Source organism: Lineus longissimus, chromosome 7 (genome assembly GCF_910592395.1).
Source record: "Lineus longissimus chromosome 7, tnLinLong1.2, whole genome shotgun sequence".
Classification (NCBI taxonomy): Eukaryota; Metazoa; Nemertea; class Pilidiophora; order Heteronemertea; family Lineidae; genus Lineus; species Lineus longissimus.
In genome coordinates this window covers 16,905,700-16,931,034 of record NC_088314.1, presented here as the reverse complement: position 1 = coordinate 16,931,034, position 25,335 = coordinate 16,905,700, and the positions used below count along the sequence as shown (strand labels likewise).

General features: G+C 42.5%; 2 protein-coding genes across 2 annotated transcripts; one reads left to right on the top strand and one right to left on the bottom strand.

The window, feature by feature from the left end:
* The first annotated feature begins 1,135 nt into the window (after positions 1-1,135).
* On the top strand, positions 1,136-7,994 carry LOC135491419 (protein UXT homolog). Its single transcript, XM_064777276.1, has 5 exons — positions 1,136-1,250; positions 3,379-3,460; positions 4,486-4,559; positions 6,927-7,098; positions 7,661-7,994. The coding sequence occupies exons 1-5, from the start codon at positions 1,165-1,167 to the stop codon at positions 7,727-7,729; spliced, it is 483 nt and encodes a 160-aa protein (XP_064633346.1). The 5' UTR covers positions 1,136-1,164; the 3' UTR covers positions 7,730-7,994.
* Positions 7,995-11,318: 3,324 nt separating this feature from the next.
* Positions 11,319-18,640, bottom strand: LOC135490610 (protein FAM185A-like). Its single transcript, XM_064775856.1, has 7 exons — positions 17,999-18,640; positions 17,283-17,392; positions 15,801-15,890; positions 13,908-14,088; positions 13,431-13,526; positions 12,720-12,845; positions 11,319-11,956 (listed from the first exon to the last, which is right to left on the bottom strand). Exons 1-7 carry the CDS (start codon positions 18,495-18,497, stop codon positions 11,859-11,861), a joined length of 1,200 nt encoding a protein of 399 aa, XP_064631926.1. The 5' UTR covers positions 18,498-18,640; the 3' UTR covers positions 11,319-11,858.
* Between the last annotated feature and the right edge of the window lie 6,695 nt (positions 18,641-25,335).

The following is a 25,335-nucleotide window of genomic DNA, read 5'->3' as shown; positions in this document are numbered from 1 at the left end:
CAAATGGCAATATTGCCAATTGGGCCGGAGAATCACGAAAAACCCCAAATATTATACATTTCTTCCTGAATAATTCTTACAGAGACCATTCTCCCATGAAAGACAGTTGCTTACGCTACACAAAAATCAAAAAAAAATCGAGGGTCAACCATTGAACTTTTGAGATATGTTGAATTTTGCACAAATCAGCGAAAAACGCACCAACTGGCACTGGACGGCATTTCAACACGGGGCCGACGCACATCCCAAGTTCAGTGTACACATACGTCGGCAACAACAGTATAAATGCGTAGTTTCTTGTTAGTCGCCTATTGAGTAGCCCTATAGGTTTCAGAAACTCAAAAAAAACATGTCTTTGCCAAAACAACTGCTGAATCAACGCTGACATACTGTAAGGACCGAGAAATCAATGATTTTAGGAACTACGGTTAGGGCTTGGCCGCGCATGAATAACAAAAAAAAACTCCCTAATGAGACCTCAGACCAACTTTCGTTGATCCAAGATGGCGGCGTCACTGAAGGGAAGGTGGAAACTGTGGACGAAAGTGTGGACAGCGGCTCTCTATTTTGGTGGGCTGGCATTTCTTTGTCTTTCAATATATTTAAAAGAAATTGCCGTATATTATGCATTATAATCTTTTTAATGGGTCAGCGAAAGAAAAAAGAAAAAAAAAATTTGATCTGTTTTACAGTATGACTTGTCTCCGTGAAACTGACTAGTATAACTCCTGACTGATTTACAGTAACCTTTCAACAGGGCTTCAGTGGTGCCGCCATCTTGGATCAACGAAAGTTGGTCTGAGAGAGGGCCAACTATTTTTGCCTACAACTGAATGATATTGTCATTGTCATTCAAATAAAAGGGAACGAGTTTACAATCCCCGATCACACCCCCCAAAAAGGTCATCGGTTGACTGACGAAGCACCCTGTTCAATTGATTTATAGTTGAATACGATCAAACTACGTCATTTCCGATCGGGGATTGTAAATTTTAACCCAAGAGTATAATGCATAATATACTGCAATTTCTTTTAAATATATTGAAAGACAAAGAAATGCCAGCCCACCAAACTCGGAGGGCCGCTGTCCACACTTTCGTCCACACTTTCGTCTACAGTTTACACCAACCCGTGATCTCGTGTGTTCATTCGATTTCGACGAAAATGACAGAATCTCAAATTTTCGATATAAATCCCAAGATAATTCAGTACGAGCAGTTTCTAAATGAGGTTTTGAGGAACGACTTAAAGTAAGAACACTTTTAACTGGCTGTCAGGTTACTGTCATTTTACTAACTATGGCGATAGGGAAATAAGCACTGTATTTAGTCTTACAATTAAATAGCTCTAGCCTATATCTGTAGGCCTGGACTACAGCGCGTTCGATTCGGTAAGCACCGGATCTTGGGCCTTGAAGCGCATGCCCAGTATCAATCGAGCCTGAACGCTCCAGCGGATGTACGCTCTACCGGATGTACAGTGGCCCATAGAGGACATGCGTTTATTTTCAATATAATAGAAAATGTTTCTTTTTACAATGCGTTTTTTTTCTCTCGAATTACAACCGCCGTCGGATTTATTTCTCACCGCCGAAAAAATAATTTCGCCGCCGGGTAAAAAATAATAATTCCCACCACTGCGGTGGAAATTAATATCGACCGCGGTGGAAATTAATATCGACCGCGGTGGAAATAATATAATATCCACCGCGGTGGAAATTAATATCGACCGCGGTGGAATATTAATATCGACCGCGGTGGAAATTAATATTCACCGGTTTGAATATTAATTTCCACCGCGGTCGATATTAATTTCCACCGGTGAATATTAATTTCCACCGCGGTCGATATTAATATCCACCGCCGGTGAATATTAATTTCCACCGCGGTCGATATTAATTTCCACCGCGGTCGATATTAATTTCCACCGCGGTCGATATTAATTTCCACCACGCGGTGAATATTAATTTCCACCGCGGTCGATATTAATTTCCACCGCAGTGGTGGGAATTATTATTTTTTACCCGGCGGTGGAAATTATTTTTTCGGCGGTGAGAAATAAATCCGACGGCGGTTGTAATTCGAGAGAAAAAAAACGCATTGTAAAAAGAAAAATTTTCTATTATATTGAAAATAAACGCATGTCCTCTATGGGCCACCGTACGGATGTGCGTTAACGACGAGAGCGCAGAAAACTCATTCAAAATTCAACATTCAATCGCGACTTCAATACTGAACTGTTGACTTCAGTATTGAGGTCAGATATTTTTGAATAAGAAAACATCAACCATACATTAACAAACGTACAAATACATTATTCTAGTGCACTGTTTTGATATTTGACCTCCCTCGAACTTCAATTTTGAACCCCCATGTATTTCACCATATTGTTTACTTTGTCTTTTAATACTACGGCATTTTGATACTATGGCATGAAAAGGAGCACGATCCCTTACAAACTGAAATCCTCTCAGAAATGTCAGATGTCATGCTTGAACACGCGTGACTCCTTGCGCGTGACTGATGGAGTGATGGAGGCGGGGGTTCAATATTGAAGTCCTGGTTCAATATTGAAAGTTGGGTTCAAATATTGAAATTTGGGTTCAATATTGAAATTGGGGTTCAATATTGAAGTGGTTTACTATGATTATTGAAATCATGCTTTATCAAGTTATATCCTACAAAGATAAGTGAAAAATCCTTCAGGATACTAAAGCGGGGGGGGGGGGGGGGTTAAAATATTAAAACAGTGCGGTGAAATATTTTCTTCGTAGGTTTAATGTATGTTTGACCCTTTCCCTTCAAAGTCTAAGTAATGAAACATTGAAAAAAGAGTGATGTCGGCCATCAACAATTTATATTGGATGATTGATAATTCTTATACCAGAAGCCAGAAGTTGGCGGGAAAATTGCATGGACAATAAAAGTGGTGCTGGCCACCCCAATCTCTCTCTAAAATATGAATGGTTGAATCGAATTGAACTTTACACCACAAATTTTGTTTAAAGAAAAAGATGGGTCAAATGCGGTGTTTCAGAACATCCTCTGAATTCTGGACTTTTGGCCCGTGTCTGAAAAAGGCAACAACGTAATCTTAATTTGAATGTTAACACCAAGCTCATCACAAAGCCTGTCAGCCTGGACAAGGAAGCTCTTGCCACCATACATCTCCAGGTGATACCTGGGGATCCTCATGTCCTCGGACCTCAGGGTTTGCCCCGGGTTGCAGGACAGAAGGAACTGATCAGATTTGTAAGCAGGGGCAAGTTGCCTTGATTCGCGCCCGGTGCTCAAGCCACCATGCCGCTTATGTCCCTTGCAAACATTGTTAGTCATTCAACATTGAAACAATGAAATAGACGTGTTTCTTTAATTTCAGAAAGGTCCTTGATGAACGTGATGTTACGTATCAGAAAATAGCCGACTATCTTCAGCTAAAGACCGCCGTGGAACAAATCAAGGTGAGTGCAGAATTACTTCTAGGCTAGCCCTTGATCAAACAAGGTCACTGATTGTTGCATGTTATAACTTATAGAAAATAGGTTTAGTGATAGAATTCTTCTCAGGCATTCGTTCTGCACTTGGAGGTGATATTCTCCTGGGAGTATTCCTCCTTCAAGTTCAAGGCAGTGTAACAGAGGTCCAAGGTCCAACCGGGGATTGAACCCGGGACCTCTCGCTTATAAGGCCATCGCTCTACCGTCTGAGCTAAAGGGAATTTCCCTTCTAGCCTGGGCTAATAGGAATGATGCAACCACTACAGCAGGATGAGCTTTTTTACATGCCTCTATGGTTGGGCACCAGTTGTGTTTATTGAGCCTACCGGTAGTAACTTCAGAGGTAGAGTCTGTGACTAGCTACTCGTGTTTCTGACTAATTGGGGTCTAGCTTGCCCTTGCACTGACACAAAGTATGAAAGAAGCCTCGGTTTTGCGTCTGTATCAAAGGATGAAATCGAGAAAACTCTTTATTCAATAGTGTAAATCTCGATTGGCAAAAGATTTGGAAACTATTTTCTGATTGGAAAAGAACATGGAGTATGACATGCAGACAACCTTGACTCCAGGCTGTAGGCGTGGTGCAGTGCAAACATCACCGCCCGTCACGTCTGACATCCCGAATTAAATTTCTGGTCTGTCCCCAGTCACATCTTGATTCCTGATTGGCCCGGGATGCTCATATGGTAGATAGGGCCACTTTGACATTGTAGGATTTCTTTTGGGGTCTTTGGTTTCCTCCTTCTATTCTAAACATTATAAATCGCCAAATATATTCTGTAGGGCTAATAATGTATTGGTCGTCTCTCAGCTCCCAACTCGCTTTACATCAACTATTTTATTACAGAAATTGCAGACAGTCGTCTTCAAGAGGTGTCCTGGGCAACGAATCTTCTGCATTGCCATTGTGACATGCCACTTCATTTAGGGATCGTTTTTCAGGTATTGCCTAGAAATCATTTCGAAGTTTTCCTTTTCCTGCATTTCAGGAATCCGACTTGAATGGTGGCCCACTGAAGACGAAAGTGGATTTAGGATGTAATTTCTATGTCCAAGCAAAAGTGTAGGTACATTTCATGTAATAGCTGAATATGTCAGTCAACAGGATTCATGTACTCGGGTACTGGAAGTGTCACATCAAAAAGCCGGCCATAATCTTATCCTTTCGAGCTGCTTTATCTTTGTAACTATTTTGTGGGGTTGATTTTACCCATAATGCATTGAATTCGAAAGACTGGGGGCAGAAATTCGATCTGCCAGCTCAATACATCATGCATCAGTGATGAGTGTGTAAAATTAGAGTGCAAAGCTATTTGCAATGTTATCATGTGGTTTTAGAACATTGAAATATTTGAGAACCAAAACAGCCTTTGTGATGTTTTTGCTATATCAAACAATGAACATAGGCCTAGAAGCTTTTTTAATAGAAGTAACTGTCACTGTCATTAGTTTTGGGCACCTGTGCAAAAACTGCTGGGCTGATTTCTTCAATGTTTGGTTTTTCTTCAATCGAATTTTTTCTTACCATAGACAGTAGTGACTCCTATCATTGTCATGTGTAATGATTTCTTCAATGTTTGGTTTTTCTTCAGAGACAAGACCACAATTGATTTTTAGCTCACCTCTTAGCAGAGGTGAGCTTATCCCATACCGTGGCGTCCGTCGTCCGTCGTCGTCGTCGTCGTCGTCGTCGTCGTCGTCGTCGTCGTCGTCGTCGTCGTCGTCCGTCGTCCGTTAGCAGGGCACGTTTCGTAACTGTTAGAGCTATTGAGTTGAAACTTGGTACACATGTACCCTTATGTAATGACACCTGGGAGACCAAGTTTCGGTCCGATTCGTTTCATGGTTGGCCACCAGGGGGCCAAACGTTAAAAGTGAAAATATGCAATATCTCCCTCAATAGTAGTCGGGAAATTTTGAAAAAAAATATGGTAGGTACTTCTAGCAAAGGTGCATCATATATCCTCTGGGTTTTTGATTTGACCTCCTTTTCAAGGTCACAGAGGTCAAATGGTGTAAATTGGCCATTAGGATGTAACGATGGCACGTTTCTAAACTGCAATGACTATTGATACCAAATTTGGTACACATTTACCCCTTAGTCAGCTGATCTCAGGGACCGAAGTTTGGTCCAATATGATTCACCACTTGACCACCAGGGGGCAAAATCCAAAACCTTAAAAATGTGATTATTCCTTAACTTCTTGCCCGATTGCCACCAATTTGATATCATGGGTACATCTAACCACCATACAGTATATGTCACACAGGTTTTTAATTTGACCCTCTTGTCAAGGTCACAGAGGTCAAATGGCGTAAATTCGCCGTCAGGCCGTAACAATGGCACGTTTCTTAACTGCAATGACTATTGATCACAAATTAAGTACACATGTACCCCTTGGTCAGGTGATCTCAGGTACCGAAGTTTGGTGCGATCTGATTTGCCGTTTGGCCTCCAGGGAGGGGGCCAAATCCTAAATTCTTCAAAATGCCATTATTCCTAGTAATGACTTGCCCGATTGGCACCAATTTTATATCATAGGTACATTTAATTCTAACAACCATTCAATGTGTCACCCGGGTCTTCTTTGATTTGACCTACTTTTCAAGGTCACAGAGGTCGAATGTACTGTAAATTGGCCATTTTGGGGAAATTGTAATTGCTTGGACCTACATCAAACCTAACACTACATGACACAAGACCATGCTCTTTATCCATCTTTCCTCCACATGAGGTGAGCACAATGGCCCTGGCCATTTCATTTAAGCCTTTTAGCAGTTAAATTGTCAATGTTTGACCGCGACGCATCAAAGAACGCGTGGTGTTGTGAATCTGAAATTTAGATTATGTTATTCCGGACAGTCGGGCAAGTAAATGGTGAAAAATAAAATGGTGATTGACCTCGGAAATTTTTTGATAATCGACAAATTAGACAGACTTTGATATTTCCACTCTTTTCAGCCAACTGGCAGAAAAAATTCAAAACACGCCCCCTATTACCCAATTATCAAAATTCGAAATTAATTTTTTCATCAAATAATTTCTTTATATCTGTAGACTTGCCACAACAAATATTTTTTCAATACCTCTCCAAATATGTACTTGAGAGTTAAAAACATGCACTCGTCTAATTGATAGGCCTCGACCCTCCAACCTATGAATATTCATTAGTGGTCTTGTCTCTTCAATCTAATTTTTTCTTACCATAGACAGTAGTGACTCCTATCATTGTCATGTGTAACCTTATCTAGTCCGTGTGGCTCCAGTCTAGGATCCCTTTTAAAGTGATCTAAAATCTGTCTTCAAGCTGTCAATGCCCTCATATAACATGGAGGCAACCAATTGGACCCCTAGCTCCTCTCTAATATTCCCCTCCAAATCCATCTTGAAACACCTCCTTGACGGACATCTTTCATGTTTTGATTTCAGCCCAGACACGTCCATGATATGTGTCTGCGTTGGGTTCGGGTTCTACGTGGAGATGACTATGGATGAAGCATTGGATTTCATCGACAAAAAGACATCTTTCCTTAAAATGTCGGTCGATCAACTGACAAAAGATGCTGCCAAGGTGAAGGCACATATCAAACTCGTCCTTGAGGTAAAGATATTTTAATTTTTTTCAGTGGGCTGGATATCGTAGACAGTGGTGTAAATCCCCATTCTGTTGTTCTGGCATCCACTGAGAATCAGAATCCCAAACTCTTGAGTATTACGAGGTTCCGAGCATCTTGTATTCCTGTGTTTTAATTCCCTTGGTCCCGTGTCTAGGAAAACAAACGCTCCCTTGTTTTAAATACCCAATTTAGTTGTTATTTACTGTGGGCATTCTGATCTGAGGTTCTTTAGGAACACCTGGTGGAAGTTTCACATCAAAACCTCTGTCCAGCAGGCTGTTGCAGTATTTGAAACTCTCAATTTGTTTACTTATTTAAAGGGTTTTTTGCTTATATTTGCTACCTTGGCTGAGCTATGGTGCTTGAACGCTGTCCATGTTAGGCCCATGCAGTATTTCTAGATCCAAAGGATAACCTAAGATTTCAATTTTGGGGTGATCATCTCGGCCGGAAACATGGGCTTTGAAGCTTACGAAGTTTGCTGCAAACCCCAGGATACGTGACTTTATTTGCAGATATCTAAACAAATCCACTATTTCATTTCAGGGTTTGAGAGAACTTCAGAATATCAGCAGCCATGACCCAAGGCCACCACAAAGGGATATCTTTCTTTAGAGAACTGGAAGATACAGCTGTGCTTATTTACATTCCGGGTGCCCTCGTCCTGTTACCTGGTACAGAGGAAGGACGATTAGGATGACAAAATGGACTGCATAGAAGTCCATGTTTATTGGTCCTGATGCATTTTTGCAGTAATACGAACGGATTTGGATGGTTTTTTTTCAGGAAGATTAGTGTCATTAGATATGAAAACAAAATGTTAAACACAAGAACAGGTCTGCAACTGTAAATACTGTACATTCATTTTATTTTGATAATAAATATCATGCATCAATTCCTTTCTTTTTCAATGTTTTTGGAAGGTTGCACTTTATTGGGAACATGTCAACAGGAACTATGCCTACCATATACAGAGATTCAGTCAGGACACAAGTGATTTCATACAGAAAAGCAGCTTTTGGAACAGTGCATTTAGGGGGAGGCGGCTGAAGTGGGGGAGGGCTATCTGTGGTGTCTCCTCCATGGTTGTGACTGTCTCGGGTGCATTCTGATTGTGACTGTTCGTATATCATACTGCACATGGGATGAGGACAAGATCGGATGACCTCGAGATCTGTATTGCATGTGCTAGCCATCTTGAAAAAATGCTGTTTTGATGAGGGTGCTGGGTCTGTGTCAGTTTTTAGTTGAAAGGACGAAGTGTATCCGAGGCTGTTTCATTAGAGAAAATGGGCATAAAAATATTCCCAGGCCACTCGAACCTATGTGTAGTATCCCATTCCTTTCCTTCCCAAGTAAAGTTGGACATTGCGAAAGACCAGGAACTACATTGTGTTCCTCTTGCTACACTAGTCCACAGGCTGTGAAAGACAGGGGACTATGCCTCCTGCTACACCAGCCATGGCTTGTGAACGACAGGGGATCAAGTTGTGGGGGGGGGGGGACTATTCCTCCTGCTACACCAGCCACTAGCTGTGAAAGACAAGGATGACAACATGGGGTAAGGCTCCTGCTACAGAAGCCATAACTTGGGATAGATTCCTACTGTGACATAAGCGACAATTTGGGAAAGCCTCGGGCTAATCCCCCTGCAACATACACAAGCTGCTCGTTGTGAGAGACAGAGAACTCAACCTCTTGCTACACTAGCCACAATGTTGTAAAAGCAGCAGCTGCCTTAAAAGTGACGTTGGTTGTGAGAGACCATGTGCTGAACTCGTCTGGTGCAACAGGCTGTGCGAGACCGGGGACCATGATGTAAAGGACAGGTGGTCCTCCTCCTGCTTCAGCAAATACAGGAGTCAATTCCTCTGGCTTCGTCAGCAATGGTTGTAAAAGACAGCTACACCAGCAACAGGTTTTAAAAGACCGGGTCCATTCTTTCTGCTGCACCCTTCGCAAGTTGTGAAAGATCGTAGACTATTCCTCCTGCTACTCCAACCGCCGGATGCTGGATTGCTTACTGAAAGCAAAGTTTATTTGAAAGACTCTGCTGAAAGGGACAGAATCGATGGACCACCAGTGGACCTACCACCTGACCAACAGCGGTTATTGTCCTCGAGCTGCCACTTCCCCTTGCTCCTCTCATTGGCCAACAGAGGCACACTGGTGCTTGCTGTCTGGTTTTATATCTCTTCCAAGATGCTAATATAACAAAAATGACTTGAATTAGTTGCGAGTCATAGTACATGTATGTCCGAGTCATATTATAGTACATGTATGTCCCCTAAGTTGTCCAGTTTATGGATTCGATCTGGTTGATTCTGATTACTGCTCGTGGTACGCTTCTCCATGGCCGGTTTGTAGCTGTAAAATGGCTGTGACAAATTCTGCTTGTTGCTCACTTTGACCTTGTTCTCTTTATGAGACTAAGCACTTGTGAAATGGTCAGATAGGGCAAGAGCTGTCCGAGGTGTCCTGGTTGTGAACCACTACCTGAACACCTCTTCATGTTGTCCTTGGTCTCTTTATGATATCTGACACGTATGGAATGATCAGATAGGGCCATAGCTGTCCGAGGTGTCCTGGTTGTGAACCCACTACCTGGGCACCTCTTCATGTTGTCCTTGGTCTCTTTACGAGATCTGACACTTGTGGAATGGTCAGACTGGGCAAGAGCTGTCCTGGTTGTGAACCCACTACCTGGGCACCTCTTCATGTTGTCCTTTGTCTCTTCATGATATCTGACACGTATGGAAAGATCAGATAGGGCAATAGCTGTCTGAGGTGTCCTGGTTGTGAACAGCTGTCCTGGTTGTGAACCCACTACCTGAACACCTCTTCATGTTGTCCTTTGTCTCTTCATGATATCTGACACGTATGGAAAGATCAGATAGGGCAATAGCTGTCCGAGGTGTCCTGGTTGTGAACCCACTACCTGGACACCTCTTCATGTTGTCCTTGGTCTCTTTATGATATCTGACACGTATGGAAAGATCAGATAGGGCAATAGCTGTCCGAGGTGTCCTGGTTGTGAACCCACTACCACCGCACCTCTTCATGTTGTCCTTGGTCTCTTTATGATATCTGACACGTATGGAATGATCAGATAGGGCCATAGCTGTCCGAGGTGTCCTGGTTGTGAACCCACTACCTGGGCACCTCTTCATGTTGTCCTTGGTCTCTTTACGAGATCTGACACTTGTGGAATGGTCAGACTGGGCAAGAGCTGTCCTGGTTGTGAACCCACTACCTGGGCACCTCTTCATGTTGTCCTTTGTCTCTTTATGATATCTGACACGTATGGAAAGATCAGATAGGGCAATAGCTGTCCGAGGTGTCCTGGTTGTGAACCACTACCTGAACACCTCTTCATGTTGTCCTTTGTCTCTCTATGATATCTGACACGTATGGAAAGATCAGATAGGGCAATAGCTGTCCGAGGTGTCCTGGTTGTGAACCACTACCTGAACACCTCTTCATGTTGTCCTTTGTCTCTCTATGATATCTGACACGTATGGAATGATCAGATAGGGCAAGAGCTGTCCGAGGTGTCCTGGTTGTGAACCACTACCTGAACACCTCTTCATGTTGTCCTTTGTCTCTCTATGATATCTGACACGTATGGAATGATCAGATAGGGCAAGAGCTGTCCGTGGTGTCCTGGTTGTGAACCCACTACCTGAACACCTCTTCATGTTGTCCTCGGTCTCTTTACGAGATCTGACACGCATGGAATGATCAGATAGGGCCATAGCTGTCCGAGGTGTCCTGGTTGTGAACCCACTACCTGAACACCTCTTTATTTTGTCCTCGGTCTCTTTACGATATCTGACACGCATGGAATGATCAAATAGGGCAAGAGCTGTCCGATGTGTTCTGGTTGTGAACAGCTGTCCTGGTTGTGAACCCACTACCTGAACACCTCTTCATGTTGTCCTTGGTCTCTTTACGAGGTATGACACATGTGGAATGGTCATATTGGGCAACAGCTGTCCTGGTTGTGAACCCACCACCACCGCACCTCTTCAGGTTGTCCTTTGTCTCTTTACGAGATAAGACACTTGTGGAGTGGCCAGAAGGGAAATTAATGTTCCGGTGTCCCAGTTGTGAAGCACTATTGTATGCAGCAGCAGGCAATAATGTAAACATTGGACTACTTAAAACTCCATCAAAGGAAAGCAAGGAAATGATAAAATCAAAATTGAAAAAATATGGTTTATTTCACAATTCAATGAATTAATAACAAGAATTACGCCCAGGTCCCATCAATGAATGGTGTTTGCGCTCACAATTTCAACAGATAAGGTTGCAGCCATCTTTGTTGTGGTGACCTTTTTTTTTCGCTAGGGTACTTATACTCAGGCCCTATAGGTACACTCACACCAAATTTAACTTTGACAAGTTGCTGAGTTCTCCAGTTGTCATGTTCATTAGTGCACTCACAAAAATTTCAACAGGGTATTAAGGTGACAGCCGCTATCCTCGATTTTGATGCAACCAATTTTTCAATAGGGTTCTTACTTGTGCCCATATGTTCCCACACATCACATTTGGCTTTATAATGTTGCTGACTTTTCCAGGTATCATGTTGACAATTTCACTCACAAGATTTCAACTCGCAAGCAGCAGCAAGGACAAGAAACAAGTGATTATTTCATCTTGTCCCATGTGCAAGTGTTCCGATTGATATTTCCTGGGTAGACATCCTTACTACCGGTTGCAACGAGTGTCACATGTAAGATCATCTAAATTTTAAGGCAGACAACCAGTCTTGTGAGCTGATATCCACGGCAGGTGCTTTGAGCTTGATCACCTTTTCTGATGGCTTGTGTACAAAACCTGCGAGTGAAATTCAAAATATTAGAAATAAACCACGAATTATTTGATGTTGTAGGAATAATTACTTTGCCACAATTTTTTCTTCCAATCATTGTGTTAGAAATAAACCACGAATTATTTGATGTGTTAGGAATAATTACTTTGCCACAATTTTTTCTTCCAATCATTGTGTTTCAATAATCAACTTTCAATGTAAGCAACTGTTCCAAACGCCTCCTGGTTGAGTTTTGGGAACCATCACCACTCCCATTTTGGAAGTTCACAACAGCGTAGTGGTCAAACTAATCCGCTAGGGCCGCTCATCCACACACCCTTTCGGAGCTGATTAGGAGATGAGGTACTGTGAATCATGAAAATGAAAAACATCCTTTGTGACGATTTTGTTTTATCTATCCCCTCCTCAAAGGATCTCAGATGATGAGGCAATTGATAGATGATTTGCACATGTTTTAATTCAGGTATTTTGTTCCTAGGTCAAAAAATAATTCATAACATATTGAAGAATTGAAATAACAATAAAAGATCAAAAATTTTCTATGGTGTCCAGTCAACCACAAAATTGTTTTATTCATAAGCGATATCACAAATGCATAACTAATTTTGGCTGTTGCATATTCGCAGTTAATCTCGCCAATGTGAGGGATGACGGGTGATTACATAATACGCTGTTACCCCTGATGCATGCCTGAACAACCACAAAAGGAATCGACATGATGAGTTATGCATTAGAGCGAAATCGCATACGAATACGTGTTTTACATACCCGTCAGTTTCTTGTCGTCAGATCCTTTTTCATCGTGCATTGTAATGCTGTCGCTCAGTGTGACTGTCTCTGCTGTGACTTCAAAAGAGCTTTCAAGTTCAGGATCGATGGTCAAAGAGATTAGACCTGGAACACAAAAAGTTAGTTACTGTTTTATGAAATGGACCGCCTTGGGAGTGTGGGAGGGGTATGGCTGCAGACCTTCTCAACCCAGCTACATGTTTTGGCAGGATCACCTCAATGATGACATCATCCTACCACAAATGACATCACAATACAGATGAGACAATCAATGTCACACATGATGTGACGTTTCTAACTAATTCAATTGTCCTTTCCTCCTAACTTTTCTTCCAAATCTTACATTCCAGCAGGGCCATAGCCACTAGATATCTAACTGTTAATCTTGGCTGTGTTCCTGGCCAGTACTTTCACAACTGCTATAAACTCATTATTTGAATGAAATTGGCCAAATAAAACTTAGCTACCTACCTACTTCAAACATTATCTTGCAGTAAATACCATCAATGACTCTGCGTCATTCACAAAGTCAAACTTACAAGTCCTGCTCCAGTGCTTGTTATCCACACTGAGAATATATTCACTAAAGGAGCTAACGCTCATCCCCCCACTTTCGTGAATGGAATGGCCTATTGCATTAACTAGAAGAGTCTACGCCGGGAATTGAGGATGAATAGGTTGAAATCTCACCTGTTTTTGTCTCCAGATCGACATTCTGGTGCCTCATCACATGTACTTTGATATTTCCATTTTGAACTAGGGCAGCAATATCTCCATCCAAGGAATCTAAATCAAAAATATTCCAATATAAATATCTTTACGGCACCCTAGCATCTGGCAAACATATTTCTAAACGCGCTTAAAAATGGGGAAAATATTTGTTGGAGAACTGGGTTGTGTATGATTCTTGTGCATGTGGTGATAGATTTGACCTGATGATTAATATGTACAGTTGCGGAACTTCTTCAGGTGATAAAACTATTACTCTTCAGGTAAGAAAACTATTATCTGTACAGGTGTGACTGGTGTCAATCACTACGATATGGCACAGACACTTAATTTACAATTTTGTGTAACTCAATCTCTGCCACCAGACCCCTGCCTTTAATCTCCCTTCAAAATCTCTAACGAATAAGTCCAAAGATGGCTACAGTCTCCTCCACTTACCAATAGTGAGATCTCCATGTTCGATGCTAACCCTTGTTTTACCATGACAATTCTTTATGTTTAAATTCCCCTCCTTTACCGAAAAGGTTGACATGTCCGTATAAAGTGACTGAATAGTGGCATCGCCTTTTTCGATTCGGATGTTTACATTTTGGCCCTGAAGTTTGTCAGCTGTAATGTCCTGAAAAATACGAAGACTGGTTTCAACATAATTACACTCAATTTAAAACTAACTGTCACTGAGCCACTCAACGACATTGCCTCCTGCAGTATGAGTAGCTGTGGCCACTTTGGTAACACCCACTGAGCCACTCGGCCACTGTGGCTCCTACAGTAGGAGAAGCTAAGGCCACTTTGGTAACACCCACTGAGCCACTTGACCACAGTGGCTCCTACAGTAGGAGAAGCTGAGGCCACTTTGGTAGCAGCCACTGAGCCACAGTGGCTCCTACAGTAGGAGAAGCTAAGGCTACTTTGGTAGCAGCCACTCAGCCACAGTGGCTCCTACAGTAGGAGAAGCTGAGGCCACTTTGGTAGCAGCCACTGAGCCACAGTGGCTCCTACAGTAGGAGAAGCTAAGGCCACTTTGGTAGCAGCCACTGAGCCACAGTGGCTCCTACAGTAGGAGAAGCTAAGGCCACTTTGGTAGCAGCCACTGAGCCACAGTGGCTCCTACAGTAGGAGAAGCTAAGGCCACTTTGGTAGCAGCCACTCAGCCACAGTGGCTCCTACAGTAGGAGAAGCTGTGGCCACTTTGGTAGCAGCCACTGAACCACTCGACCACAGTGGCTCCTACAGTAGGAGAAGCTAAGGCCACTTTGGTAGCAGCCACTGAGCCACAGTGGCTCCTACAGTAGGAGAAGCTAAGGCCACTTTGGTAGCAGCCACTCAGCCACAGTGGCTCCTACAGTAGGAGAAGCTAAGGCTACTTTGGTAGCAGCCACTCAGCCACAGTGGCTCCTACAGTAGGAGAAGCTAAGGCTACTTTGGTAGCAGCCACTCAGCCACAGTGGCTCATACAGTAGGAGAAGCTGAGGCCACTTTGGTAGCAGCCACTGAGCCACTCGACCACAGTGGCTCCTACAGTAGTAGAAGCTAAGGCCACTTTGGTAGCAGCCACTGAGCCACAGTGGCTCCTACAGTAGGAGAAGCTAAGGCTACTTTGGTAGCAGCCACTCAGCCACAGTGGCTCCTACAGTAGGAGAAGCTGAGGCCACTTTGGTAGCAGCTACTCAGCCACAGTGGCTCCTACAGTAGGAGAAGCTGTGGCCACTTTGGTAGCAGCCACTGAGCCACTCGACCACAGTGGCTCCTACAGTAGGAGAAGCTAAGGCCACTTTGGTAGCAGCCACTGAGCCACTCGACCACAGTGGCTCCTACAGTAGGAGAAGCTAAGGTCACTTCGGTAGCAGCCACTCAGCCACAGTGGCTCCTACAGTAGGAGAAGCTGTGGCCACTTTGGTAGCAGCCACTGAGCCACTCGACCACAGTGGCTCCTACAGTAGGAGAAGCTAAGGCCACTTTGGTAGCAGCCACTGAGCCACTCGACCACAGTGGCTCCTACAGTAGGAGAAGCTAAGGTCACTTCGGTAGCAGCCACTCAGCCACAGTGGCTCCTACAGTAGGAGAAGCTGTGGCCACTTTGGTAGCAGCCACTCAGCCACAGTGGCTCCTACAGTAGGAGAAGCTGTTGCCACTTTGGTAGCAGCCACTCAGCCACAGTGGCTCCTACAGTAGGAGAAGCTGTTGCCACTTTGGTAGCAGCCACTCAGCCACAGTGGCTCCTACAGTAGGAGAAGCTGTTGCCACTTTGGTAGCAGCCACTCAGCCACTCGACCACAGTAGGAGAAGCTAAGGCCACTACGGTAACACACTATCTTGAGACTGACCTACCCCTTCTGTAAGTGCCAGGTTAGAATTGCCTTGTAGGAGATTGGTTGAAGAAATGATTCCTTTGTTCTTGGTCAAGTTGAGAGTGCCACACTGAAAAGGGAACATCCATACATTATTGAAAAAAATCAGTCCAATAAGCACTATCAAAAATATATATCCGGTAAGTGAGCAGAAAAATGAACAACTCTGATCATAGGCTTTTTGGAGATTAAAACAGATCATTCAAACTCTTCTCTCGATTACATATAAGCTAGATTTAATATTGTCAATCTCATTGTGGAGTTTAAGGTTGAAGCTTTCATATGACTGAGACCTTGATCCAAATATTCTATTGGTTAATTTTCTGTTGAGAGATATAGCCTAAAACTTTTCATACCATAGATGTTCATTTTTCACTCATGTAGAATTGATAAGTCATTCCATATGCTGATCCTTACATTACAACCTTCCAGAGATATTGGGTGATATGAATAAAGACGAGCAAATGCTTTTATCTAAAACTACATGTACATTTACACTAAGCCTTTCTGTACAAAATTGAAGTAAAAGCATTTGCTAGACTTTATTCATATCAGCCAATGTCTCTGTAACTTTTTACCTATCACCAGCTGTTTATTAGAGACACTGCTAAAAACTATCACATCGCGTACAGTGAAGCTGGACACTTGAGTCTCTAGACTGGTGCCTTATTTTCAAGAAAGCACCATTTAGGGTGCTTTATTTTCAAGAAAACACCATTTTGGGGTTTTAACCTTGAGAAAAAGAGCCATACAAATGGGCCAAGGTTTTAAAATGGTTCCAACAATAGCCAGAGCTTTGTACGTCTTTGAAAGGGACAAGGCGGGTGGTCTGGATTTGCTCTCATTTTCAGAGTCAGGGAAATAACTCTTCAGAAAACGTAGGAGTCGCTACCAGTATTACCCGATCCTGACCCACTCGTCTGGTGTCGATACTGCAGTGACGGAATCGCGAGGCCAGCAGCACCAGGCTGCTGTCTCAGTTTTAATCAACCTGTTGAAATGGTGCAAAGGTCAAGATGACTTTCTATTTCAGTCACAAAAGAGAACGCATGTTTTCCTTATGGTTTTAAATCTTTGGCTTGCTTGCCATATTTTAAATCAGTTTGAGCAACACGCTCTCAGACATGAACAGATAAGAGGCGTCCCCCAATCTTTTGTCTAACATTTACGATAGCTCACTGCAGACTTAAAGCCCACCACAAGAGGATGAATATGGCCGCGTCCGGAAGGTGACAGTACAACGCATCAGATCAGACACCAGAGCATGGGCTCTAGAACTGCTTACTCTGGGACACCAAAAGACTGGCCATATAACGGAAGGTGCATTATTGAGAAAAGCTCTTGGGATCAAGGGAGGAGCAAGGGACAAAAGCCAGGTTGATTAGAAACAGACATATAGGCCTGGTTCTGTAGTATAGCGAAAAAAAGATAATCCGATGCTAAGAAGAAGGAGAAGAAGTACCTTGACATTCTGGAGTAAACATGGCCCTTTGTCACTGGAGATATTTATAACATCACTTTCGACTCTCGAGATAAGGATTTTAGCATTTTCTTCTGCAGTTATTTGGAGACCTGAAAGAAGACTGAACATGTAGAGCTCATGACAACAAGTTCCTGGGTAAGCAGTGCGTCAAAAATTCTGTGTCTTTATTCTCGATTTTAAAAATCACCTCGTGAACCAACTTGGTACTGGTTGTTTTCTTCAATTAGAATATTAAATTGAAGAAATTCAAATTTCAGATTGAAAATAGAATTAAACAGGTTGTTTTCCTTGAATGTTTAGCAGTTAACTTAAATGCCTTTGCTTGCACAACCTGCAACTTGGTAGGCAAAGGCTTCTCGCCAGATCTACATGTACAAGTTATAAGTAGGAGACACAAACGCATCGATCAAATAAAAATTTCCTCATCATTTTTATGGTAAAGAGATGTTAGCGAGAATGTTTTGACTATCACTATCGACTATGAAGAAGGATGTTTTGACTGGCAACCACATGCATGATGTAACGGCAGGCGGCTTAAGGAAATGTCCCAGAGACATGTTGCTTCAGTCATCGGATGGAATTTCATCAGAAAACAAAGTCATGTTGCTCGTAACATTTTTCCGTTTGGTAAAATGGTAGATGCCCCCAGCAGGCGTCATAAGTAAGTTTTGTACTGGAATTTAAAGAGCTCTTACCAAATTTAATAGGAACTTGGAAGTTGACAAGAGCATCTGTTGAGACCTTGTCATTCGCCGATTTTTCATCGATACTTGCCAAAAGTTCCTTCCCATCACTGGCGAATTTAATCGCCACCCCGGGTTCATCTGCAAAACACATCAATCTGTCCATTTCCGGGTATTTCTGAGCATTAGCCGAGGCTATTTTGATGTGATGTGAGGTTGAGAGTTTTAGAGAACCAAAAGGATGAACATTCAATTCTTGCTCCTCAAACCGGTGGCGCTCTGTTCCAAGCGAAGTGTTCCTTGACAGGCCACGCCCACTTTTAACGCCAGGCGCAGTCGTACACATGTAAGGTGCAGTCCGTACTGTTACATGGTGCTGAAGTCTGCTCGGCCGTCCAATACCCCAAACTTGAGCAAAGTTTTTTAGGTGATAAAAGCACTTGATTGCTTGTTGTTTTGATTTATATTGACACAATTGAGCTACTAAACCATTTCCGCATGTACGCAACATTTTCACACCTTCGTGTTAAGCGTGTGCAGTTGATGAAGACGGTGAATTTCAGACAGGTCTTGACACTGGTGACCTCGTGCACTTGTTGTGTAAGGCCTCAGCCTCAGGTCTCAGTAGCCGGTGCGGAGGCCAGGCCTGCCTGCCTCCAAAAATGACTCGACGTCATTTTATGCATACCCCTGTGCCAGCGGCGGAGCCTGTAGACTTGGCAGTACCTTACTCTCACACAAACCTATACATTTTTGAATAGCTTGTCTCTTGTAGAATACATCTGGCCAAGTTTCAACGTCATCTAGACATACGGTCATGCATAGACTGATGCAGCACAATGCATGAGACAACCTGTATGTTAACGCAAATTTGAAAAATGTCACCTCTATGCCTTATAACTTCGATATTAACAAGGATGGTGAAAAAAAAAATTTCATACACATCTACTCATCACCTTTTTTGGGGTTATTCTGTGATATGATCCTACTAGTACTATTGAGAAAGCCAACTGGCGACTCTTTCAATATTTTATATAAAATAGGCTGTCGTTGCGGCTATTGTTTGAGGGCCTGCTCACCGTGTAAGTGCACAGAGGAAATTAGCAATAGGGATAGAGTAGGCCCATCTGTATCCATGGTAATCACTCGAGATTGAAGAACTAGTTTTGGGGGGGGGGGTTACAATCCGGACCTGATCACCACTGGCTAGTGAGACAATAGGGTCGCTGTACATTTTGTGTACATACATTTTCGTGATTCGAAAAAAATTCAATGCTGAGAAGTGTAGTCCTTTGTCTTGTAAATGTCATAAGTGAATTTTAGAAATTTCCAATGATTCTAAATTGTTTTATTAGCGTTTTCGTGAGACATGCCAGAATATGACACGATGCGGGCCCGTATTTACCGCCTGTGAGAAAATATCTTTCCGAACCCGTAACAAAACTTAGAAAAGGAGTTCCTATTTCAAAAGCGACCTGAATCATAGGCCTAGTTGATATCATTCAAAATCAAAAAGCCTAAAATACTGTTTGCAAACCAAATAACTAACATTCCAGGCAGTATTTAGGCATGAAAGGGCTTTTTAAAAAATTTCATCACGGTACCACTGAACAGTTAATAGTGATTTCGGCCCTAACCATCTTTCCGTACGTTCAGGACGAAGTGACCTATATAATGACCTACATAACAACTTTTAGTTACACAGACGTCTGTAGATGGCTCTACTAGTATCTCGCGGGTGGTTTCAGGTTTCTAAGGTTTCTAATGCCTCCTTGAATAATATCCCCCCCCCCCCAGCCTGGCTCCCCGGGCGGTTAGGGCTTGGGTTTAGGTAGGGTTTTGGTTCGGGGTGGTAGTACTATATATATCATATATAAAGGGATTGGTGAATATGATGCAGAAAATTTCCATGGCCGGCAGTGCTGCTCCCCGCTGACGTACAGGTCTCATTTGGGAGTTTTTTTGTATTCATGCGCGCCAACCCTAACCCTAACCGTAGTTCTTAAAAAATCATTGACTTCTTGGTCCTCAAAGTATGCCAGTGTGGATTTAGCAGTTGTTTTGGCAAAGACATGTTATCAATTTGCAGTTTCTGAAACTAGCTGGAGCGCTACTCAATAGGCGGCTAACACTAACTAAGCATTTTACTGATGTTTCTTTAATCTATTTTATAACCTAAATACTCCTGGACAGCTATGCCAGACATAATTTTCAAAGATTTTAGTTGAACAGATTTGCAAAACTCGCCCCACAGCTCTGCCTTTGTGCCCTGTCTATGCATTCCCAACATGGATTCGGTGAATCTCTACCTCGTGGCTGTCAGAAAACAGATACAACTACTCGATCATGTTGTTTAGTCATTTTCTTCTGACATCATTCTCCAAAGCAGGCAAAATATTCAAGCATTGTCTCTCTGTCAGTATTGACGTTCATTACACGTGTATTGCATGTACGATACATACAATGTATGCAGCAAGACTGCTCGAACAAAATGCTTTAATTGGCACGATTTCAAAAATTTGAAAAAGGGTACGATATTGCTCGAATTTTTGCATTCTCTCATTTGAAATATCTGAAAACTAATATATTTCAACAGATCTGTTGGAATACATTATTTTTCAGATATTTCAAAAGTTTCTAATGTCATGAGGCAAAAATGTCATATTTTTGCTGGATAAAGTTTTCCAACTACCTTGCATTTTGGGCCAGGGACCTCAAATGTGGGATTGGGAGTGATTGGTACGGCGAGGTTGAGTAGAACCGGCATATACCAAACTGCTCAGCACTACACCGGAGTAGTCTTTAAAAAGGCAGTTTATAGGTAAAATGGTGTGGCAAAATGGCAAGATTCCAAATGGCGATGAAAAGCTGAAAATCGTCTATATTTTCCCCTCCTTGTTATGGTATAATACCGGTACAAGTACAATGAATGACTTTAGTCCATTTCGTCATCATATTCGTCTCTCTTTTTAGGGGGAGGAGCGTGACCGGCCCAATGGAATTAACGTTTTTTCCTGTCTTTAGTCCAGGTAACCTCGACCCTATCCAGCCGCCGCGCAGAGGGAGGGTCCAGGAAGCCTCGTTGATTTACCGGAGGCGAGCCATACATTCTCAGTGTACACAGTGGATGCACTGTCATTATGAGCGCCCCGGTATTGCAGATTATTCACTTGAATCGAGGTTACCCATCCTAAAGAAGAAAACACGTGACCGGTCACCGGAAGCTTACGCCCCCAAATCGAGTTCATGACGAGTGAATTGCCGTCAAGTACCAGTCACTGTAATGAGTGAATGGAGGAGACTGGTAAAAGAGTTTATCCTGTCATGTGTTTTATTTTCTGCTATGGCTGTACCAATATTCTGCGAAATGAATACCAGGAAAATTGACAATGTATTGCGTCTGGGCGTTATATTCGCCGAATCACCGGGATTTGGGATTCCCCATTGCCTTTAATACATAAGATTATGAAGAAAATGAAACTTGACTTGTGTTTTAACAGCTAATATTCTTTTGCGACTGTAAAATAAGGTAATATTGTCATAAAAATCTTGCTAAGGCCTTCGAGCAAGTTTCCCATTCTCCGAAGCATACACATTATTCAAGTGTATATTATGCACAGCAATATCGCCTCACCCACTACCACTGCGCGCTGGTGCATGCAAGTTTCCATGAAAATCGTAGTCCTAAATTATTGCTGATGTGGTCGGTGTAATTTATTGTATTATCTATACTGGGGGTCATGCCTATGTGTCCCAATACACAGCTACCTATGTGTCCGGGTACCTATGTTTCCCAGTACCTAGGTTTCCCGGTACCTATGTGTCCCCCATACTAAAAGATGGTACTATATTCACAGTCAATGGGAGAATAAAACCATGCATGCTCACTTTGTCTCCCTTAAAATGTCTTTAACATATAAAGTAATCTGAATTACAGTTTTACCCTTTCAACACGGAACTCAAAATTCTGATGTATATATATATACTAAAATAAAACAATTAATTCAATGGAAGTTGCATGTGAGCAACTCGATGTCTGCAGATGATCGCCATCCAGGATCCAACCATCATGGTTACCTGCCACAAGCCTTACATCCATGGCCACTTCTGAACTAAATGAAACGGCCAGGGGCCTTGTGCTCACACCTTCATGTTAAGCGTGTGCAGTTGATGAAGACGGTGAATTTCAGACAGGTCTTGACACTGGTGACCTCGTGCACTTGTTGTGTAAGGCCTCAGCCTCAGGTCTCAGTAGCCGGTGCGGAGGCCAGGCCTGCCTGCCTCCAAAAATGACTCGACGTCATTTTATGCATACCCCTGTGCCAGCGGCGGAGCCTGTAGACTTGGCAGTACCTTACTCTCACACAAACCTATACATTTTTGAATAGCTTGTCTCTTGTAGAATACATCTGGCCAAGTTTCAACGTCATCTAGACATACGGTCATGCATAGACTGATGCAGCACAATGCATGAGACAACCTGTATGTTAACGCAAATTTGAAAAATGTCACCTCTATGCCTTATAACTTCGATATTAACAAGGATGGTGAAAAAAAAAAATTTCATACACATCTACTCATCACCTTTTTTGGGGTTATTCTGTGATATGATCCTACTAGTACTATTGAGAAAGCCAACTGGCGACTCTTTCAATATTTTATATAAAATAGGCTGTCGTTGCGGCTATTGTTTGAGGGCCTGCTCACCGTGTAAGTGCACAGAGGAAATTAGCAATAGGGATAGAGTAGGCCCATCTGTATCCATGGTAATCACTCGAGATTGAAGAACTAGTTTTGGGGGGGGGTTACAATCCGGACCTGATCACCACTGGCTAGTGAGACAATAGGGTCGCTGTACATTTTGTGTACATACATTTTCGTGATTCGAAAAAATTTCAATGCTGAGAAGTGTAGTCCTTTGTCTTGTAAATGTCATAAGTGAATTTTAGAAATTTCCAATGATTCTAAATTGTTTTATTAGCGTTTTCGTGAGACATGCCAGAATATGACACGATGCGGGCCCGTATTTACCGCCTGTGAGAAAATATCTTTCCGAACCCGTAACAAAACTTAGAAAAGGAGTTCCTATTTCAAAAGCGACCTGAATCATAGGCCTAGTTGATATCATTCAAAATCAAAAAGCCTAAAATAATGTTTGCAAACCAAATAACTAACATTCCAGGCAGTATTTAGGCATGAAAGGGCTTTTTTAAAAATTTCATCACGGTACCACTGAACAGTTAATAGTGATTTCGGCCCTAACCATCTTTCCGTACGTTCAGGACGAAGTGACCTATATAATGACCTACATAACAACTTTTAGTTACACAGACGTCTGTAGATGGCTCTACTAGTATCTCGCGGGTGGTTTCAGGTTTCTAAGGTTTCTAATGCCTCCTTGAATAATATCCCCCCCCCCCCCCCCAGCCTGGCTCCCCGGGCGGTTAGGGCTTGGGTTTAGGTAGGGTTTTGGTTCGGGGTGGTAGTACTATATATATCATATATAAAGGGATTGGTGAATATGATGCAGAAAATTTCCATGGCCGGCAGTGCTGCTCCCCGCTGACGTACAGGTCTCATTTGGGAGTTTTTTTGTATTCATGCGCGCCAACCCTAACCCTAACCGTAGTTCTTAAAAAATCATTGACTTCTTGGTCCTCAAAGTATGCCAGTGTGGATTTAGCAGTTGTTTTGGCAAAGACATGTTATCAATTTGCAGTTTCTGAAACTAGCTGGAGCGCTACTCAATAGGCGGCTAACACTAACTAAGCATTTTACTGATGTTTCTTTAATCTATTTTATAACCTAAATACTCCTGGACAGCTATGCCAGACATAATTTTCAAAGATTTTAGTTGAACAGATTTGCAAAACTCGCCCCACAGCTCTGCCTTTGTGCCCTGTCTATGCATTCCCAACATGGATTCGGTGAATCTCTACCTCGTGGCTGTCAGAAAACAGATACAACTACTCGATCATGTTGTTTAGTCATTTTCTTCTGACATCATTCTCCAAAGCAGGCAAAATATTCAAGCATTGTCTCTCTGTCAGTATTGACGTTCATTACACGTGTATTGCATGTACGATACATACAATGTATGCAGCAAGACTGCTCGAACAAAATGCTTTAATTGGCACGATTTCAAAAATTTGAAAAAGGGTACGATATTGCTCGAATTTTTGCATTCTCTCATTTGAAATATCTGAAAACTAATATATTTCAACAGATCTGTTGGAATACATTATTTTTCAGATATTTCAAAAGTTTCTAATGTCATGAGGCAAAAATGTCATATTTTTGCTGGATAAAGTTTTCCAACTACCTTGCATTTTGGGCCAGGGACCTCAAATGTGGGATTGGGAGTGATTGGTACGGCGAGGTTGAGTAGAACCGGCATATACCAAACTGCTCAGCACTACACCGGAGTAGTCTTTAAAAAGGCAGTTTATAGGTAAAATGGTGTGGCAAAATGGCAAGATTCCAAATGGCGATGAAAAGCTGAAAATCGTCTATATTTTCCCCTCCTTGTTATGGTATAATACCGGTACAAGTACAATGAATGACTTTAGTCCATTTCGTCATCATATTCGTCTCTCTTTTTAGGAGGAGCGTGACCGGCCCAATGGAATTAACGTTTTTTCCTGTCTTTAGTCCAGGTAACCTCGACCCTATCCAGCCGCCGCGCAGAGGGAGGGTCCAGGAAGCCTCGTTGATTTACCGGAGGCGAGCCATACATTCTCAGTGTACACAGTGGATGCACTGTCATTATGAGCGCCCCGGTATTGCAGATTATTCACTTGAATCGAGGTTACCCATCCTAAAGAAGAAAACACGTGACCGGTCACCGGAAGCTTACGCCCCCAAATCGAGTTCATGACGAGTGAATTGCCGTCAAGTACCAGTCACTGTAATGAGTGAATGGAGGAGACTGGTAAAAGAGTTTATCCTGTCATGTGTTTTATTTTCTGCTATGGCTGTACCAATATTCTGCGAAATGAATACCAGGAAAATTGACAATGTATTGCGTCTGGGCGTTATATTCGCCGAATCACCGGGATTTGGGATTCCCCATTGCCTTTAATACATAAGATTATGAAGAAAATGAAACTTGACTTGTGTTTTAACAGCTAATATTCTTTTGCGACTGTAAAATAAGGTAATATTGTCATAAAAATCTTGCTAAGGCCTTCGAGCAAGTTTCCCATTCTCCGAAGCATACACATTATTCAAGTGTATATTATGCACAGCAATATCGCCTCACCCACTACCACTGCGCGCTGGTGCATGCAAGTTTCCATGAAAATCGTAGTCCTAAATTATTGCTGATGTGGTCGGTGTAATTTATTGTA

Bases quoted from the DNA above. Each gene is read 5' to 3' on its own strand.
- LOC135491419 (XM_064777276.1), top strand. From the start codon at position 1,165: ATGACAGAATCTCAAATTTTCGATATAAATCCCAAGATAATTCAGTAC. The intron at 1,251-3,378 runs GTAAGAACACTT...CTTTAATTTCAG, and splicing joins GTTTTGAGGAACGACTTAAA to AAAGGTCCTTGATGAACGTG. The intron at 3,461-4,485 runs GTGAGTGCAGAA...CCTGCATTTCAG, and splicing joins CCGCCGTGGAACAAATCAAG to GAATCCGACTTGAATGGTGG.
- LOC135490610 (XM_064775856.1), bottom strand. From the start codon at position 18,497: ATGTTGCGTACATGCGGAAATGGTTTAGTAGCTCAATTGTGTCAATAT. The intron at 14,089-15,800 runs GTAGGTCAGTCT...CGTATTTTTCAG, and splicing joins ACCTGGCACTTACAGAAGGG to GACATTACAGCTGACAAACT. The intron at 12,846-13,430 runs GTGAGATTTCAA...TTTGTGTTCCAG, and splicing joins CGATCTGGAGACAAAAACAG to GTCTAATCTCTTTGACCATC.